Source organism: Cydia amplana, chromosome 2 (genome assembly GCF_948474715.1).
Source record: "Cydia amplana chromosome 2, ilCydAmpl1.1, whole genome shotgun sequence".
Lineage (NCBI taxonomy): Eukaryota > Metazoa > Arthropoda > Insecta > Lepidoptera > Tortricidae > Cydia > Cydia amplana.
The window spans coordinates 25,666,876-25,687,859 of NC_086070.1; the positions used below are offsets into that span (position 1 = coordinate 25,666,876).

At 41.5% G+C, this 20,984-nt stretch overlaps 1 protein-coding gene across 1 annotated transcript; it reads right to left on the reverse strand.

Moving 5' to 3' along the window:
• Positions 1–9,811: 9,811 nt before the first annotated feature.
• LOC134662233 (glucose dehydrogenase [FAD, quinone]-like) lies at positions 9,812–17,317 on the reverse strand. The gene is made up of 5 exons (XM_063518494.1): positions 17,164–17,317; positions 16,550–16,632; positions 12,728–12,885; positions 11,947–12,061; positions 9,812–11,156 (listed from the first exon to the last, which is right to left on the reverse strand). Exons 1-5 carry the CDS (start codon positions 17,315–17,317, stop codon positions 9,840–9,842), a joined length of 1,827 nt encoding a protein of 608 aa, XP_063374564.1. The 3' UTR covers positions 9,812–9,839.
• Between the last annotated feature and the right edge of the window lie 3,667 nt (positions 17,318–20,984).

The following is a 20,984-nucleotide window of genomic DNA, read 5'->3' on the forward strand; positions in this document are numbered from 1 at the left end:
TGGGCAGCGAAGAAGCGGGCCCTCCAGCAGGCCATTAAGAAGGCGAAGAATGAGGGGTGGGAGGAGTTCTTGGCAACCCTCAATAGGGACCCATGGGGTCGCCCTTATAGAATGGTGCGCAATAAATTGCAGAGCGCCCCGCCCATGGAGTCCATGGACCCAGAACTCCTCCGGAGAGTGGTTGAGGGCCTGTTTCCGGAGGCACCGCACTTTGTCCCACCGGCGATGGCCCCCCCAGTAGTGGACCCAGTGGAACCTCTCGTCGTCATCCCCGTCACCGACGACGAGATAGAGTGGGCAATGGACCGGCTCAGGGGCTCACGCAAAGCGCCGGGACCGGACGGAGTGCCAGGAAAAGTGCTTTTCCTGGCACTCAAGCACCTCGGGAACCGTCTCAGATCCCTCCTGGACGATTGCCTCGAGGAGGGGCGCTTCCCGGGATGCTGGAAGGAGGGGCGATTGTGCCTACTGAGGAAGGAGGGGCGCCCACCAGACTCCCCCGCTGGCTACCGCCCCATCGTGCTGCTGGATGAGGTCGGGAAGCTTTTCGAGCGAATCCTGGCCTCCCGTATACAGCAGCACCTAGTGGAAACAGGTCCGAACTTGCATGACAGCCAGTTCGGGTTCCGTAGGGGGCGGTCCACTATAGACGCGGTGGGCGCGTTGAGGGATTTCGGGCTGCTTGCGGCAGGCCAGGGGGAGGGAGTGGTGGCGGTGTCTCTGGACATCGCCAACGCGTTCGGGTCCCTCCCCTACGCAGTCATTGGGGAGGCACTCCGCTACCATGGAGTGCCTCATTATCTGAGGCGCGTCATAGAGCAATACCTGACGGGGCGGGTAGTGCTCTATGAGCAGAGAGGTGTCCGGGGCGCGAGGGCCATGGTGTGTGGGGTCCCACAGGGGTCTGTCCTGGGTCCCCTCCTGTGGAACCTCGGTTACGACTGGGTGATCCGGGGGTCGCAGCTTCCACGCATGGTCACCGTATGTTATGCGGACGACACACTGGTGGCCGTACGGGGAAAGCAGCTGGAAGAGGTGCTCAGAAGGGCAGCGGTAGCGACCGAGCTCACGGTGCACCGCATAGGACTCCTGGGGCTTAGGGTCGCACTGCCGAAGACCGAGGCCATGGTCCTCGGGCGAATGAGGGCGTGGGGGCAGCTGCCGGCGGGCACTGCAGTGAGGGTGGGGGGCGAAGCTGTCCAGGTCAAGGCCCACATTAAGTACTTGGGCCTTGTCCTGGACAGAAGATGGTCCTTCGAGGAGCACTTTGCGAGACTGGCTCCTCGTCTCGTTGGTGCTGCCTCGGCTCTGGGCCGCCTACTGCCTAATCTGGGGGGGCCGAATGCCCCATGTAGGCGGCTATATGCGGGGATCGTCCGGAGCATGGCGCTCTACGGAGCGCCAATTTGGGCTGGACGACTGACGGGACGCGCGAGGGCATTGCTCCGTCGGCCACAGAGGGTGCTGGCCCAGAGGATGGTGAGGGCCTACCGCACCACCTCTCACGCAGCAGCATGCCTCCTTGCCGGCACCCCGCCTTGGGAGCTGGACGCAGGGGTGCTGGCGGACAGGTACCGGCTGAGGGCGGAAGCCAGGGGGCGTGGGGAGCTCCCAGACGCGGAGGAGGCCGAGAGGGTGATGCGGGGAGCCGCGGAGCGCCTGCGAGAGAGATGGAGGGAGGCCTTGGAGGATAGCCACTATGGAACCCGAACCATAGGGGCTATTCTCCCGATAATGGACGAGTGGGTGGATCGGGGCAAGGGGGCCCTGACATATAGGGTGACGCAGGTGGTGTCCGGACACGGCTGTTTTGGACACTACCTGCACAAAATACAGAGGGAGCCGGGGCCTCAGTGCCACGAATGTGGCGCGGCGGATGACACGGCTCAGCACACTCTGGAGGAGTGTAATCGCTGGGCCGTGGAAAGAGCTTCCCTCAGGGCAGCGACGGGGGTGGCGGACCTCTCGCTACACAGCATAATAGCGGCGATGCTGGGTAGCGAGAGGAAATGGGAAGCGGTGGCCTCCTTCTGCGAAGAGGTTATGTCGCAGAAGGAGGAGGCGGAAAGGGAGCGAGAAGCGGCTGCTGACGCGCTTCCTCTTCGACGCAGGCGGCAGGGTCGAAGGCGAAGGGCATATGCTCGCCTCGAGCCCTAGTGGGGCCGGCGGGTACCGAACCTGCATTGCACGGCCCCACACACGTCGTAGGGGTGGGGATCAAGCGTTTCTGATCCCCCCCCCCCCCTGCATTGTGAGGGTGCCCTGGCGATAAGCCGGGGCTGCCGGAGGGCGCCGTGGTGGTATGATATCGATCCCAGTGTGCCCTCACGAACGGCAAAGAGGATGAAACGCCGGAGTGGGTTTAGTGGGTAGGGCCAATTTCTCCCCCCCTCTCGCCAAGAGAGGGACAAGGAGCGGCGAGTCCCACACACCGTGCGTAAATGCATTCCCACTCCGTCAAAAAAAAAAAAAAAAAAAAAAAAAAAAAAAAAAAAGGGTTCAGCATCAGCTCTATCTTGGGTACTGCTCTCCCAAGCGCTCATCAAGACGAGTCGGATGACCAAAACGGCGTGTGTCTATGTTGCACCAAACCTGAGTTCCACTAGGTACAGCCAAGGTTCAGCATCAGCTCCATCTTGGGTACTGCTCTCCCAAGTGCTCATTGTGACGAGTCGAATAGCCTAAACGGCGTGTGTCTATGTTGCACCAAACCTGAGTTCCAGTAGGTACCTACTGCCAGGTTTCAGGGTCATTTTGTTGTCTCATTTTAAAATATCACGACCTGATAATTCACTGAAGCTTGTATTCATATGCTTATTTTTAATTTTAATACCTAGCTCCAAGTTTCTAAGCAATAGTAACATTAATTATTAGTTTATGAAAAAATTGATTTAATTGCATTAAACGTTAATTTAGATTGACAATCAATGTAATTAAACGTCTCAAAATTCAATTATAATTAACTTAATTTAAATTGATGCGTAATGCAATTGACTAATTGCGGATTTAATGGTTAATGGAAATGATTAATTGTTAATTAGAATTACACATTACGGCCAACACTGGCGCCGGTACACTGAGGCGCACAAATCGAGTTTTCGGCCCGAGGGTGGAAATGAACCTTTTCCTGTCTCAATACCAAATTTTATGGGGCGGTTTTCAGCCAGTTACGGTAAAGATGATATTATGAATATGAATTTTACTTATACCTGTCGCGTCGAATGATGGTCCTTATGACAGTTCATTTTTATATGTTTTATAGGTAAAGTCAATGTGGCTAATTCCGTCATAGGGACTACTCCGTCCACGAGCGTATATTTCTTTGCTTTTTAATCGTAGAAAAAAAAACCATCTGCTTTTTATTGCTGAAAATAAAATCAGTCGCTGCTTTGTCGTTGTCAATTTTGTTCGTTGTTAGAGAAAAACGCTAGTAGACGGGATAGTCCCTTGATAGTCCCTATGTCGGAATTAGACACATTGACCTTATATGTAGTTGTAGACAATGCAGATGTAGAGGTAAGTACGTTATAAATTAAAAAGCCTAAATAATTTTAAGTAAAACCTTTAATTAATAACAAAATGTAGCAATGTCATCACTCATCAATAATGACAAAGTTAGGACTTTGTCCTATTCAATATCCCATTCGGAAGAAAAATAAAATGGAAGATAAGTATGTATTTTCATGAAACTCCTTACATTTATGTATGAAGATATTGTGTTGCGATGACAAGTAAAACAGGCGTTTTGCATTATGTTTCATCGACAGATCTAGAACAGTGGGGGTAATTACCCCCGTGGGGGTAAAACTGGTATTTTACGGGGGTAATAAGCTAAACTAATTTAACAATACAACAAACGTACACGTTTTATTTTTTATTACCATTGGGAGGAGGGGTAATATCAGGTTCCCTAGTTGGTCATAGGGGTGACCGGACTGAAAAGGTTAGGAACCACTGATCTAGAATGTACTTTTGGCACGTAGTTCTGTCCATGCCGACTGTACTCCGTTCCAAGAATCTCTGCTTTATATCGGCCTTTTTATTGCATTTTATTTCGGCGCCGCCTCCACTCGAACAAGGTTCCCCGTCTCCCGACATCCGCGCATTATAGAACCTTGTCGCAGTTGCTTACTCCTTGCAAGCGATTTATATGTTACAGCAACACTCTAATTTAATCATAGATAGACTTTAAGGCGATGGAATAAGGTTCAAGAAGAGTGAGTTAGCTGTGTTAGATGGTACGCCATTTTGACTGTTCTTTTGATGGTTGACAATATTTGGGCCTATTGATTTTAGGTCGTTGAGTTGTGTCGTGTAAGGGAAGAATCAATTTGAACTGTTTAAATATAAAGTACCTACTTACTTAATCTATTTATTTTTTGCTCTAATCTTACTCCAAACAGATTTGTCAATGTATGGCGAAAATAGGGAGTATTACTGTAATGTTTTGCCGCCAGAGTGCAGCACTAGTGCCTTTAGGAAACCATAGAGTAACTTATACATACTGTACCTTAAACTGTTTTTGACATTGAGACAACATCAAAGCGGTTTGTTTACAAAGGGTCTACCGGGAAACGCGAAATCGAAACTCCTATCTCCCTCTTTATCGCTCGAATATGCAAGTGCGGTAGACCCTTAGATTGTGACGGATTGTGGAACTGGCGCCCCCTACGCAGAGTTTCGCGTAATATTCCCTATTGTGAAAAGATGACTGTGTCTGTCTGCAAAAAGTAACTATTATTAATATGTGCATCCAAAAGTCCTTCACTAACGCACAAAAATCAAGTTTATTTTGAATACATTACCATAGTTTTCCCCTTCCCTAACCCGATTTAAGATTCTCTGAGAACTTTTCTTAGTTGGTAACTACTTAGTATTTCGTGAAACGGATACTTCGGAACACTTAGTGAGGTATCATTGGACTTACCTGCATGTGTCGGGTATCGATAAAAAGACTAGGTACCTATCGATATCGATGAAAATCTATTCCACAGTGTAGTATCTAGTTGATTGGACGAATATCTAAAACTTATTAATGTTGGTTAAAGTAGCGCTACCTCGTTTCACGCAGAATAGGCACAATGGTGGTCGATTTGCGGAAAATGCCCAGAAACACTAACTTAACTTTAATATATTATCAAAAAAAATACACATAAATTTAAAATTTGTATCGACTATCGACGTTTCGCGCCTTCATTTTGAAATTACCTATTGTTACTTTTTTCCTGACTTAATTTGTTTGCCAGAATACACGTATGAACAATTGAACATACCAAGTTCCATGTAGTTTAAGCATATCGTTTGAAATTGAGAGCGTATTTTCGATTGTATGGGAGCGGCTATTTGGCGTCGGGTTCGTGTGACTCTTAAACAGACTTTAAACATTATTAAATTGTACAACGGGACTTAATCGCGTATGTAAGTTTTAAGAATTACCTCCGACGTTTCGAGGACGGCGTTGTCCCCGTGGTCTCGGAGTCTTCACCGAGACCTTACATACGCGATTAAGTCCCGTTGTACAATTTAATAATGTGTAAAAATCGTGAAAGTTTAAATGTGTTAGACTTTAAACAATTAATTAACTTAACAGATATTTCTATCGATAATCCAATATAATATAATATCCGACACAACACGAATTAGACGAGCGTGTTACAAAGTGTGACTGTGTGCATTGTGCATCAAACTTTACAATTAAAACTAGATAATTCTATCGATATCGATAAAATACCGTCCCACAGTCGCATCACTGTCGGGATTCGATCTCATAAATAAAATATAGGTCGTCAGCTGTCCGCTCCCACACCTGCACGGGATATATCCGACACGGTCACGAGTTAGACGAGCGTGTGACCGTGTATAGCACATTTTACAAGCTACGAATTTGACGAGGAATCTAATCAAATTATTTTAGAGTCTACAAGAAAAGTCTGCAAGCATTTTGCTAGCATACGCAGTGCAAGCGTTATTTATAGGTACGTCATAATTTCAAAGAAGTTTGACGTTTAAAATAACTCTACAACTCTACACCTCTTCGGGGTATGATAAAAATCCTGACCGAAATTTAGTCATATTTTTGCATTTTTTTTCTGCCCTATCTCGATTCTCGATACGAAACGACCAACGTTTAAATTGGTTTAAACACACGATTTAAGACCGCCACGCACATACTTACGAAAAGATAAACAACTTATTATATTACTTTTATAATTCTAAATCCAATTGTTGGAGGCAATTCTATCCGTATAATTAAAAAAGCCAAACACATTGAGTTTATTATGCTCATTTGAAAGGTCTCAATAAGTATTTGATCGACATACAAAGCAGAGAAAGTACAGTCAGCAATAAAAGTGTGTATCAAAAAATATTATTTACGGTTACTTGTTTGTGAACGGGTATATTTGGTCTAAATAATTTCTAACTCTGTGTTGGATATCAATAAAATTTACAATTACAGTTTCGTCACACAGCCATCGTGACCCATTTTTATCGTCAATATCATAAATATGATTTTGAAGCAACAAGCGTGAATATAATAACTGAGACGTATGACATTCAGAAATACAGCACAGAAAGTGGAGTGATACATGGATGCAATATTGTCTCCCAAATCCTTCAATATCTACGGCATTTTGGCCTCGAAATGGACGCTCTCCGACAACCGCGCATGCAGCGGCCGCCATCTTCAATATGGTATTCCGGACATTTGGGTGGCGTGCGCGGAGACGAAGCCAACACGTTGCAGCCCTTCCCCGGACGCACGCGGATACAGCAGCACCCGATAGGGCGTAAGGCCTACATCTAACTATTATAGAACCGGCACAGAAAACCATGATGTCCTTTTATTGCGATTCTGTTTAGGACCTAAACTGATTTGCTAAGGGACGGAGTTATGCGACTTATATAGCTCCGTCCTTTAGCAATTCAGTTTAGGTCCTAAACAGAATCGCAATAAGGACATCATGGTAAGGCCCCAGTATTTTACGCCATAAGTTGTTTGTTGTTTTGACAACAAACCATAGAATCGGAGCGTGTATCTCGCGACCTAAACGCGTAACCGCCATTAATTTTACGGCGTTTACGACGTTTTGGTCGCGTGGTACAGGTTGCGAATGTTGCGATTGCGACAATTTCATTGTTTGGTATGGCTTCTGTATAGTAATAACTAGCGACCCGCCCCGGCTTCGCACGGGTTAACAAATTATACATAAACCTTACCTTTGAATCACTCTATCTATTAAAAAAACCGCATCAAAATCCGTTGCGTAGTTTTAAAGATCTAAGCATACATAGGGACAGACAGACAGACAGCGGGAAGCGACTTTGTTTTATACTATGTAGACTTGAACAGAACAAAGTGTGGGTTTGTCAAATGTTACTTAATTGCTCCGGCTCTAACCCCCTCTACATACTATATGGTATATATGCTATATGGTATGGTATGGTATGGTATAAGGTAGGTAAGTGAAAAACTGAACCCTCTAGTTACTCGAGCGTCGTATACCTACGTGAAGTATGTATACCTACTCGGCCCCGGGTGAAGTATTTACGAGATCCTCGACTGATCTCCGTCTCAGTAAACGGGGGTTTATACCCGTTTTGTTCTTTACCGGCTTTGGTTTTACGGATGAAGATGTTTTAAGAAGCTTATTGGAGATAGATTGATGTTTATGTGATCAGGAGGCGTATTATGGATGACTTTAGAGTTAGACCAAGATAAATTTGCAACGATTTTGATATCACACGCAGTTCAAGTGTTATTTATACGTCATCATTTCGTACATATCCTAATCCATTCGGTTCATCCAATGGTTTAAAAAATATTTTCTCTAATGTTGTCAAATTCTACTAAGAATGGATTATTTTAATTGAACCCTTGGGAGTGAAAACTAAGTTGAAAGTATTAACGACTTCTCCCTCAAAAATCAATTGTAAAAAGAAAGATCGTACACATACAAATAATTCCAACTTCAATACATATTGTAAAACAAAGTCGCCTGCCGCGTCTGTATGTCTGTATGTTCGCAATAAACTCAAAAACTGCTGTACGGCTTTTCATGCGGTTTTCACCTACTAATAGAGTGATTCTGGAGGAAGGTTTTGGTGTATAATTCGCAAAGGTTTTGTGTAAATTCGTTGAACTAGCCTTGCGAAGCCGGGGCGGGTCGCTAGTAATATTATAAATACAAAAGGAACTCTGTCTGTCTGTTAATTACCTCTTCACGGTTTAACCGCCGATTTAGATGAAATTTGATATGGAGATCGTTTGAGCCTTAAAGATAGACATACGATAGTTTTTATCAACCATCATCACCATCATTCCACGCAGACGAAGTCGCGCGCAGAAGCTAGTAATCTAATAACAAATGCTAAATAAAATTCAACTTGGTAAAAAGTAAATATATTTGATTGAACGTTACAACAATTAACACCTAAAATAGATCACAAAATATCACACAAAAGTTTTTTAATTATGGAGACTTGAAAACTCAAAGAAAAGCCTATTTGATTACAGTAAATTAACTCCTTAAATTCCTTAAAGGTTTTTAATTAATAACGTAATATCAATTAAAGAGTGCATGCATGCATAATTTATAGCCAATCATGGCTGTTAAGTATAAGTCGGCATCATTTATTCTGAAAGAATACTCTTTGATGTAGGTGTAGATGTAGGTCTATATTCAGCAAAAATTGCAAAAAAGCATATCATATTTTATTTGTTTACAAATAAAATATTTAAATTTTATTAGGGAGAGGGGGGCTGACGCCCGCGCGGGTTCGTACCTGGTGCAAAGGTTGTCCATCGCCATTCAACGTGGTAACGCTGCTATAATATAGTGTGATGGGTACCTTTGCGCCAGGGACAACTCGCGGGGGACTTTTTGACTAGGCTTAAGTTAGTCTTAAGTTGTTATTGTTTTTTGTATGTGTATTTTGACTTTTATTGAATAAATATGAATTTCCAAAAAAAAAAATCCGGGTATTCGGTTTTTTTTTACCTAGTTTATTATACGCATAAATAGTTCATAACTAACACTATCTACAATTATGTTGTTAAATTACCTATTTGTTACTTGTTTGGAACAATTGGAACAACGCAAAAGTTTTGAATAGTTGTCAAATAATAATAAAAGCTTTTCCGCATGTACGCGAAATCCTGATAACCTACTTTCTGTAACTATGTTGGTCCAAAAAGTGGAGCTTTTTGAGCATTTGCAATGCACAATGCACTGTAAAATACAAAACAATTTTCGTAAAACCGACTACTACACCTATGGTCCACAAGTTCAATATTTAATATACAGGGTCAGGGATTTTTGGACCGTTAGCCATATTGTGCGAGGTGATTAGGTAGGCCATACTGAACAACTTTTTCTATGGGACCAACTCCGAAATCACAAAAATTTCGAGTGGATGTCGACGTTTTCTATGGGAAGGCCAAATTTTTTTTGGGATTTCGGGGTTGGTCCCATAGAAAAAGTTGTTCAGTATGACCTACCTAATCACCTCGCACAATATGGCTAATAACGGTCCAAAAATGACCCTGTATTTTATAATCTTCTGTTTTATTTTGTCTGGGTTTATTCATTTAACAACATATTTTGCTACGGAACTACTACTCTCAAGTAATAGTTGCACCTAAATGAAGATATACAAGTAAATTTTGGACCATAGTTCGGAGATTTTGGACTACGAGTATAATAGTTGAGTAGTTTTATGGGTTATGCTTATCATCCATCTATAAAAGCTTTACGTAAATACACTGTGTTTAACAGTGTTCTAATGGCATAGCTTAGGAATGTACATTAGTTAAGTATATTGTTCAATACTCATTCTGCTTATAATTGTTTCCAATCTTCCAAAACCAAAGCTACTCCTCGTTCCCCAATCATAATCGACGGAGCATTTGTATTACCTCTAACCACTTGCGGCATTATTGAGGCATCAATCACCCTCAACCCCGAGACTCCGTACACTCTGAGCCTGGGGTCCACCACCGCTGTAGGATCATCCGCTGGACCCATTTTACAAGACCCCACAGGATGGTAAGGACAAGATGTATAAGACCTCGCCAGACACTCAAAATAAGCGTCAGTACCCCAAGAGAAGTGCTGACATGCCGGCAGAGTGGTCCTAACGAAATGAGCACCCCTGGATCTAAAAGCATAACTACTTTCCAAAGACAAAACCTCTTTCACACCCCTCACTAGCACTTCTACATCGCGCGGATCAGTCAAATAACCAGACCAAATCAATGGATGTCCGTAAGGATCACTCGCGTTGAGAAGCAAACGACCTCTACTCTTCGGAACAAGGTTCATGACTCTAGGAATGACTCCATCATAGAACGCAGTCGGGAAGATAGTCAAACCATCATAAACAGTCGGTTCTCGAATATATTCTTCCCAGTTTACACTGTCTACTTGTACTTGGATGTCGGGAGCTGGCAAGCCGAATTGTGTTACATAAAAAGACACACTGTTCACCGGACCATTTCCAGATAGAGGGCCTCTTTTGACTTCCATTTTATTGTAGTCATAGACATGCTGAATAAGCTCATCCTGGCTGACAGTGGTAGCGGTTTCATTTGGTAATGCTACGATAATACCGTTAAAGGTAACGTGATCATGAAGATTTTCCCCGACTGGTAAATCGGCAATCACTGGTATATGAAGATCTTCTAAATGCTGCCTAGGACCGATTCCAGAAAGCATTAGTAGCTGTGGAGAATTTATAGATCCACCGCTGACAATGACTTCCTTAGTTGCATAGGCTGTGTATATCTGTCCGTCTTTTATATATTGAACACCTGAAGCTCTTTTATTTTCATCAAAAAGTATTTTGATAACTTCTGCTTCTGTTCTGATGCTTAGGTTATGCCTCTTATATCTGATGGGCTTGATGAACTCCCTGTTGGTGGAAGCCCTTTGGCCCTCCTCAGAGATAGCTTGAGCCTGCATGGTTCCGTATTGAATGGCGGCGTTGTAGTCATTCAGCGGGAGTCCTCTTTCGGCGAAGGCCTCCGTGATCATAATGGAAGGGTCATCCACGTAGGGGAATCGGGATACGGCCTGTTCTCCTTTGACGCCGTGGTATATTCGATTTAGCCCTTCTGTATTCAGATTCCTTTCAGATTTCTTGAAATATGGTAATACCTGGGTAACAGAAAAAAAGGCAATACTCAAGGGTTAAGCAAAATCATTTCATGTAACCTCACTTAATAATGAAATCTTGCGAGTCAATTTTAACCTACTTCAAATAGACTTACACTCGCGGTCAAATAGTACGGGTCAGTACGAAAAACTAAAATATCTCCTAAAATAATAAAGCTAGCGGCATGAATAGATGTACGACTGTATTGTAGATAAATTCATAGTTAATAAAACAAAACCAAATTTTTGAAACGTTATTCACTTATTTATTAAAATTACATAGGAAACAATAAGTATATCAACTAATTTTAGGTAAAAAAAATAACAGTGGGTACCTCACCTACATAAAAAAAAAAGAAAAAAAAAGTAACAATACTTCGCATTGGCATTGCCTCCTCGGGCTTTTCTTACAGCTTCCAGACGATTGGGCATACTGTTTATTAATTCATGCAAATACCACTATTAGTTTGAAAAATATAAAGGTTTTCGTCACTGACCCGTATTATTTGACCGCTAGTGTATAATGCAGATGACAAATAATACAGTCGACAACAACTAAGTGTGTTTTTTGGCAGAAACTTATTTAATAGAATTAATAGATGATGAGTTCTCTTAAAATAATATTCTTTAACGATATAGTAAGTAATATGTAAACATGTTGTGTATGTGTGTGTGTGTGTGTGTGTGTGTGTGTGTGTGAGTGTGTGTGTGTGTGTGTGTGTGTGTGTGTGTGTGTGTGTGTGTGTGTGTGTGTGTGTGTGTGTGTGTGGAGTGTGTGTGTGTGTGATCTGACCTCCTCGTAACTCCATCCTTTGTTCCCGCGCTGTGCCCACCCGTCGTAGTCCAGTCTGTTCCCACGGATGTACACGAACGAGTTGATGGAGCTCGAGCCGCCCATCATTTTACCCCTAAAACAAGATACATATGTTTATCATCATCATCATCATCAACATATCAGCTGAAATACGTCCACTGCTAGACAAAGGGGGGAGGCCAAGGATCTTTACAACGAACGGTCATTCGCTGCCCTCAACCCTCAACCAACGGTTTCACGCGACTTTAACCAGATCGTCGGTCCATCTAGTTTGGGGCCTTCCCACGCTGCCTATATGTTAGTTTAAAACCTGCAATGCGTTCTAAAAGGGTCTTTTATCACCCATCCAGTTAAGGTAAATTGTCTAGCATGATCCTAGCAAGAGAATCGGAGGGATAGAAATCATGTAAAGAGAAAATATTAATGGGAAAGAAGAAATACCAATGAAAAACCAACTTGCCTGGTTGGGCACCACTTTTCCTGGAAGGTGGCGAACGTTGAGGAGGTTCATAACTGTTCACCGAAGTTATCTAGGAACTAACTTACAGGAGAAGTATGAGATAGTAACCTCGGCCATCTGCATAGTTGGTTCTGAAGACATGGCACTCCAGGCAGGCGACGGCATGGTCTGTGTCATGGTTGTGTACCCAGTGCCAATCGATGTTGGAATTTAGGTGTGCTGTGGACAGCGCTGGCACCTATAGCCTCTCAGGTTCTTCTGTCCCGTTCTGTAGTATCAGGATTGAGTGGGAAGGCTAACCTCGGCCATCGGCACTGCTGATTCTCGAAGGCCAGGCAGGCGACGTCGCTAGGCATTGTCTTGTACTGCCAATCGATGTTGGAATTCAGGAGTGATGTGGACAGCGCTGGCACCGATGTGATAACAGGCTCCTCTGGACCAGCTTCTAGCAGTAGCACCTGAATATATGAAAAAAACTATTAGGGTGCCTAGCCAAATGCAGTAATTTTTCAAGACGTTTCTGCTTGTTAAAAATTAATAACAAAACTTCTGTGAGACAAAGACATTAAATATATTAGAAATGGGTCACTCACGTATTTTAAGTCGAAAAACGCTCGACATGTTTCACTTCGTACCGAGAAGTGTCATCAGGAGCTTGCGTTTACGGTGGCGGACCGGCGCAGACTGCGGGCCGTAGCTCTCCGCGCCCGATGACTCCGCGCAGGCGCCAACGCAAACAACGCAAGCTCCTGATGACACTTCTCGGTACGAAGTGAAACATGTCGAGCGTTTTTCGACTTAAAATACGTGAGTGACCCGTTTCTAATATATTTAATATGTTAAAAATTAATTTGAAGCAGCCAGGTATAGTAGGTTTTTATTAACTTGAGACTTGAGACCGATGATAATGTCACTAATTACCCGTGCAAAATGAAATGCATAAATAACATAAGACTTGATACAAATAGTAACTTTACCGTATTCTAACTTCAATTTAAAACTCCGGTTAAAATGGGAACAAATTATTTGAGAAAGAAGCACTTGAGACTATGACTTTACTTGGTATTTGTAATACCTAGGTAAATGCCTAAACTGTACAAGTGCACCCAGCATATGACGCATTTCATTTTTTCAAGTCAAATAGGTATGTCAGGTGTAACCAACCTTGTAAATACATACAGTAATTACGTATTTTCTATCCGTTATACATAACAAGGCTGCGGTAATGAGCGAGCAAACTAGTTTGTTATCGGAAAATGGCTGTTCACTTCATTACAGTTATTTATGTTTCGGGACTGTTGAATATGAAACTGTTTAATAAAAGGGTTCCGTAGTCATGGCAGGGAACCGTAAAGGTGACGTTCGGATATCCACTGCAGCAGTAATTGCAGTATTTGTCAATTTCCTTAATAAAATGAGTGACATTCGCTGCCGCATTACTGCCGCTTGAAAATAAAGTTTCTCGGTGTATTGGTGTTAACTGTAAGTAACGCTGTGTAAATAAATATGTGTCAATAAATGTGGATACCTATAGTTAAAACAAAATATGAGACATTTCCGAAATTTTCCTAGATGGAAACTGGATATTTCGAAATTTTGAAAACTTCCTGACTCCACGTAAAAGGTAAAAAGAGCAAGAACAAAAATTAATAATCCTTCTACGGAAGCCTTCAAGAAACAAATAGGTAATTTATTAAGTAGATGCTCTTGGCTTATTTTGCGTGATTATTTATCGCCGAGCAATTAAATCCATAATCATTATTACCAATGAACCATTATTGCGTTCAATGAAAGAGGTGTTAGAACACCAATACTTAATGATTTTAAGTAACTGGTAATTTTGTACTATTTATGGTAATAGTATAGATGGTCAAGCAAATCTTGTCAGTAGAAAAAGCGCGAAACCAAATTTTCTATGGGACGATATCCCTTCGCGCCTACATTTTTCAAATTTGCCGCCTTTTTCTACTGACAAGATCTGCTTGACCAGCTAATTGAGTTAATTTAATTGTGTAGTTAAGGCTTCTACACACCTTTCAACGAATAACAGGCGATTTTAGGTAATCGCTAGCTAAGAAGGAGCAACGAATTCAATCGATCGATGAAAGGCCGCAATGTATTGCAAATCGCATGCGATTATCGGTGAGGTTTGAAGAGGGTGGATTATAATTGGCAATATTTTAGAAACGCTGACAACGCTGTCATCAGTTGAGAGCATATAAGTTCGCAAATTTCGGGCAGAAGAGAATTCTCTTTTACTCCAATTAAGGCAGGAGTGACAGAGATAGTTGCTCGAAATTTACGAAATTCGATTTTCGCGGTTATAGCCCAGGCCCCAGCAGCATGGAAAACCTGTTGAAACGTAGTACATGTATAGGGTAACGGCACCAGTGGCCAGCCGGGTACCAGTGGTCAGCCTTTTGAGCCGTTTATTGGTCATAAATATCTGGTATATTCGTTTAAACGAATCGCGAGTACTCAAATAGGAGCTTTGATTCCTTATTGGTTAATACGTCACACGACAGGTGCGGTGAGGGAACGGGGGGAAGAAATATACTCGTTCATACAGGTGCTGTTTGTCGACGAGTGCAATAGTGTCATGTCCGCCATATTTTTTACTGCACGTGGTGTTCTCTTAACAGGCAAGAAAAACTATGTTTTAATGTTAAAAGTTATTGTTTTTGTTAATAATTGGTTTATTTATTAGTTTATCTATTAAATTGCATTATATTTGAATAAAAATATCAATATTTCACTTATAAATTGAGGGGGCTGGCCACTGGATAACACTTTTTTCCAAAGAATCCAGTGCCCAGCCCCCCACGGCTGACCTTTGGGTTATTCGTTTATTTTATTATTTTCGAGCCAATGCGACTGTTAGGACCGTTAAATTTACATTTTCAAATTTAGTTAGGCATGCCCTAGTCAATTTAAAGTAAAACCCAGTAGTCAGCCGCATTTGAAATAACGTTTTAATGCGGCTGAGCACTGGGTTTCGCGGATCCAGTACTCAGCCATTGACCTTGCTTGGTACGTCGCCGCCAAAAATGTGTCCACATTTTTAAACCCAATCTCATTGAAATAAGGTTCAAAAGTGTATACATATTTTTGACGTTAACTATACATAACTATCATTTTGCTTTTTCCTGGTCGGTATATGACTTTGTTTATTAATGATAATTAGATCTGCATAGACTCGATTAATTATTTTTTACCGAATACCTACTAGGAACATAATTATATATTACCTGATTTACCTCATTAATTTTTGACGGATTAATTATTAGAAAATAAATATCGCGATTCTTAGTTTGCAAGAATAATGTTAGTTAGTAATTAAGTACCTATGGCCAACAAATTTCGTGTCATAAGAATTGTATGTACCTATAAGATTTTTTATGTATTAAATAAGTAAACAAGTAGGTAAGTAATACATATGTATATGCAAAAAAATTATAAACTAAAATTAAAAACTACAACTAACTACAATAACAATAACTAAAATAGTAATAAAAAATAGATATTTGTATAACATCGTTGATTTTGATATATGCAAAAAATTAAAAACTAAAATTAAAAACTACAACTAACTACAATAAGATAACAAAAATTATAAAGAAAAAATAAATATTATAATATCGTTGATTTTGATATAAATATTAGTGATTTTGATCTAATTATTATGAATAGTTTATATAGGCTGAGTACTGGGTACACAGAGGCTGCTTACTGGATTTTGGAGGCTGACTACTGGAGAAAAGTGCCACTTTTTGTTTAAACTTAATTAGAGATATTATAAAGAGGATTGTTATTTTTTTTTATATTTTGTTTTAAAACTATGATAAACAATTGATCTAACCATGTCATTTGTTTAATTATCCGACTAATCCTGTAGAAATGCCGAACGTTCAAACTTAAAAAAGTCGTTATAAGGCTGACTACTGGTGCCTTTACCCTACATGCCATATGTGGATCCATATAATAAAGAAGCACTTTCAGATCAAAATAATATGTATGTTAACACATTTCGCTTCGCAAACGTCCATGGGCAACATGTCCGCTTACCATCAGACGGGTCGTCCGTACCCCGTACCATCACCGTAATACAAAATCTTCATGTACCTTCCACTCTGCGATTGCACTGAGCCTGTTTGCGACCACGCATCCCGCTGCGCCAGCTCCCACTACGATAAAATCGTAGGTTTCTGAAACGAGAACAAAATAAATTATTAATGTGATATGTTTTTAAGAGGGGGGGAGGGGGCTGATTAAAAATAAGTACCTATCAAAGTTTTTGTTTTGTTAGAAAAAGTTACAGGTAATCCGTCAATATATGTTTAGACCTAAAGGTTGTCTGGAAGAGATCGCGTTTTAAAAGACCGCCTGTTGTTTAACCTCTTCTTTTCTGTATTCTTTGAATTGATTCGCCTCGCTTCTTGCGCACCAAGTTTCCTGGATGCCAGCGCAGCCTTCCCTTCCAGGTGGCCACGGAACTGGCCGCTGGACGCTGGAGATGTCGACACAGACGATCCCCATACTCCTATACTACTTACAATATGTCTATCAGAGTTCTACCTGAACATATTGCTAGTTATACAGTAACAATAAGTACCTTCATCCAGTGGGTCAGTCGCATGGTCCGGCGCTGAACCAAACAGCTTCATCAACAGGTCGAGGTACATCCCGCGAAAGGGGTACACCTGAAATATCCTTAGTCAATAGAGTAACAAGCCTACCTCCATCCAGTGGGTCAGGGGCATGGTCCGGCGCTGAACCAAACAGCTTCAGCAACAAGTCGAGGTACATCAACGCAAAAGGGGTACACGCGGTGAGATTGGTGTACGCCGGGCACAACTCGTGCAGGTTAGGCGGCTGCCACACGTTCACCATGGTTCTACTGAGAAAATAGGCTGTGACAGACGGACGGACAGACAGACAGACAGACGAGTGATCCTATTAGGGTTCCGTTTTTTCCTTTTGAGGTACGGAACCCTAAAAACTGGTCTTGAACCTGGGATCTAATAAAGTGGCCAGGAGTTTTGATTTTCATCAAGATCATCGAAGTGTTGTTGCAACTCAGTTTTCAACAACGTTAACGCCTGACGGTGCCGTTATACATCACCCGTTTTTTACTAAAAGTATTATTTTCACTAAAAGTTATTTAAAATGTATTCTAGATTCATTATTAATAATCGAAGAAGTCCCGAAGAAGAAGAAGATGTCGGCGAAGGATGGTCCCGATGGCGGTGGGCGCGTGGGGGTAGTGCCTAGATGTATTACTTCACAGCCAAAATAGTAGGTATGCTACCTACGCATGAAATAAACATTCGGACTCATTAACCATACTAGTGCCTACTATTATTTCAGTACTAAATAATAAAAATAACTAAACGATCTTACGATGGAATCGGAATTCAATAAAAATAAAAAGATCACATGAAATCGTTCAAATCTTTATTTAAGTCAAACTAAACCGGTTCCAACCCTACACCTCTGACCCGAGAAGATTTAACCCGGCAACAAACTCGGCGGGACACATCTTTTCAAAACAACACATAGTTTCTTTATTTTACAAAAGTAAGCTTCTAATGGCACATAAGAAATCAAAATAACACTTGGAATAAAACACTTAGCTAAACGGTTAAACAACGTGAGAATCTATAAGCTTTCAGAATAATCCTTCAGGTGTAAGCCTTCAGGAACGTAGCGAATTAGGCACGAGCTTGGCTAACGTCCGATCTCTAGCGCGGTCCGATCAAGAAGAAGGAAGCCAGTTCCAGCGGCGGAGCCAACCGCTCCCGCCTCCAATTCAAGTTGGTAAACCTGCCTGACCAGTCTACCAACAAAACGACAAAAATGCCTGCTCGTGCCTACGTTCACTCAAGATACTCCTCTTGACGTTCCAAAGCCTTCTACCTGTCATTTTAGTTCATCAATACGCCAATAGATGGTGGCGTTATTCACTACGCAACTTTATTATTTCGTTACAAGCAAATAATACGTTGCCAAACATTGCTAATCGACTTTTACAGGCGTCTAACTGTGAACTGTAATGCTGCAATACGTCTTTCTGGTGTCTCGCTCCGACATATTCAACAATTATCCAATTCTACGAATATAAAATAATTCAGGCGCTAACTGGTTCAGACTACTTATTAGCCTAGCGGTGCCATGTGGCACCCATTGTTTTTCCCAGAAGTAATAAATCAATTCAACTTTTAATGATCAAAAATGACTAAGGGGATATATAACAACAATATTAACCAAAAATCATCAATTCATCACTTTCTGGGATCCTAAAATAATTCAGGTCATAATGGGTTAAGGATGTGTATTAAGGTCTACAAGTTAATTGTTTTTGCAAGGGCGGTTGAGTGACGGCGGCACTAGTACTTGCAGCTGATCTCGTAGAAAGAGCAGGTCCGCGACATGAAGACGGACCACCATAAATTACGGTAAACTTATCGGAATGCTTTCCTTGTAGGTGGTTTTTCATGCACGAGGTGCCAGCTTTTTTGCTCTCTCCCCCACGTGAAATTTTTAGTTTACAGAGTAAAACAATCGCGTATTTAGCATCTTCTTTGTCCACTAATCATTCCAAAGCGGAGATCTTTTTGTAGCCATTTTTCATAACTATGCTAACGACGCAGTAGATAGAAATGAATACGTAACCAATGTCACACAGTACACTTATTTGTTTACACAAAAATACGCGCGCGCACTTGTAACTATAAACGAACTTACTATGTAATGATAATTATGATAAAACTCGTTACGATCCTAGAAATGTGTCCGCGCGAACGTTCACTACGAAACCTGCACGACGCGCACCTGCAAAACTCAAAATATAGGTATAGTTCCGCCGGCCGAATACCGGATATTCGGCCAGTGTCCAGGCCGGATATCCGGTATCCGGTATCCGGCCAAACAACTATCCGTTGCATTGCATCTCTATAACAAATGTACCTAACGCTATTAATTATATTCCACCGTTCATTGTTCATTTTATAATTTTACTGTATTTTACACGTAATTAACGTACGCGAAGTTATTAATTACTAAATATTTTTTGTAATCTAGGTAACCATATTTATCATCTACCTTACCGGATGTAGGTACCTAATTAATGTAATTTTTATAACGGATATTGAAATTTTATATTTAAATTTTAAATAACCACTTCCAGGGGCCCGTTTCTCAAAGTTTGTAACTTGTAATACAAGTGGAAGTCCCTTTCTAACAAAAGCTGTTAAAAAGTAACATCCGCTTGTATTACAAGTTACAAGCTTTTGAGAAACGGGCCCCGTGTCTGATTATGCTGAAACGATTAAGTACACTTGTTAAATTCGGAATGTCGTCGTTAAAACGTTAAATCAATGTTTGGCCTCCATTTTTTGTTATGTAGGTAGGTATTAGAGTTACTTAGATGTACAAGATTAACTATTTTTAAACACCAAATAAACTATTTTATTTCTATTTAAATTACCTGGATTATATGCCCGCGGCAGGATTGTTTTAAGGCGGGTGCGCGTGCGCTGCTGCGACAGCGCATCACAAACTGTAGTTACGCAAAGCAGGATTCACTATTAAAGGTACGGTACGGGTAACCTTGCTTCATAATAATCATAATACTTAGGTCATACTGAAAGTTCAAATCTCTAAAACTGTAAAGGGACTGTAAAGGTAAATCGTACATATCTACATATGTAAGATTTTCCTTTACAATCCCTTTTCTTAATTCTCTTCTTAATTGCTCACAGGTTAACTGAAAGAGATCACTTAAAGGGATAAATTCGCCTTTGTACTATGACGAATGTTATTTTTCCTGTTTTGTTCAGATTTTTGTACAATAAAGTGTTTTACTACGAAGCGTTGGTGGCCTAGCGGTAAGAGCGTGCGATGCAAGTCCCGGAGGTCGCGGGTTCGAAACCCGGCTCGTACCAATGAGTTTTTCTGAACTTATGTACGAAATATCATTTGATATTTACCAGTCGCTTTTCGGTGAAGGAAAACATCGTGAGGAAACCGGACTAATCCCAATACAGGCCTAGTTTACCCTCTGGGTTGGAAGGTCAGATGGCAGTCGCTTTCGTAAAAACTAGTGTCCACGCCAATTACTGGGATTAGTTGCCAAGCGGATCCCAGGCTACTTGACAAAGTAGCAGTAGGTAGGTACTGATAATTCCGCTATTCAACTACTGGGCCAAACAGAAATAGAAATTAGCTAAGGTTAATAGCGCGATTTAAGAATTTAATCACACGGAACAGCGCCATCTAGCATAATATTGGTAAGCTAAACAAAATAAATTTATATAAGGTAATTATCTCAACAAAAATCTTAACAGCGTGATTCAGGATTTTAACAACACAGAACAATGGCATCTAGCGTGCTATTGGTAAATAAAATAAAATATGGGGTCATTATCCCAAGAACGCGAAAACCGAAATTCGTAAATTGCGGGGATCTTTCTCTTTTACTCCAATGAAGGCGTAATTAGAGTGACAGTGAAAGATGCCCGCAATTTGCGAACTTCGATTTTCGCGGTTATAGCCAAGT

Excerpts from the sequence above, each read along its gene's own strand:
- LOC134662233 (XM_063518494.1), bottom strand. The coding sequence starts at position 17,317 with ATGGTGAACGTGTGGCAGCCGCCTAACCTGCACGAGTTGTGCCCGGCG. Across the intron at positions 12,062-12,727 it reads CAGCAGTGCCGATGGCCGAG|GGGTAAAATGATGGGCGGCT; the intron begins GTTAGCCTTCCC and ends ATCTTGTTTTAG. Across the intron at positions 11,157-11,946 it reads AAGGATGGAGTTACGAGGAG|GTATTACCATATTTCAAGAA; the intron begins GTCAGATCACAC and ends TCTGTTACCCAG.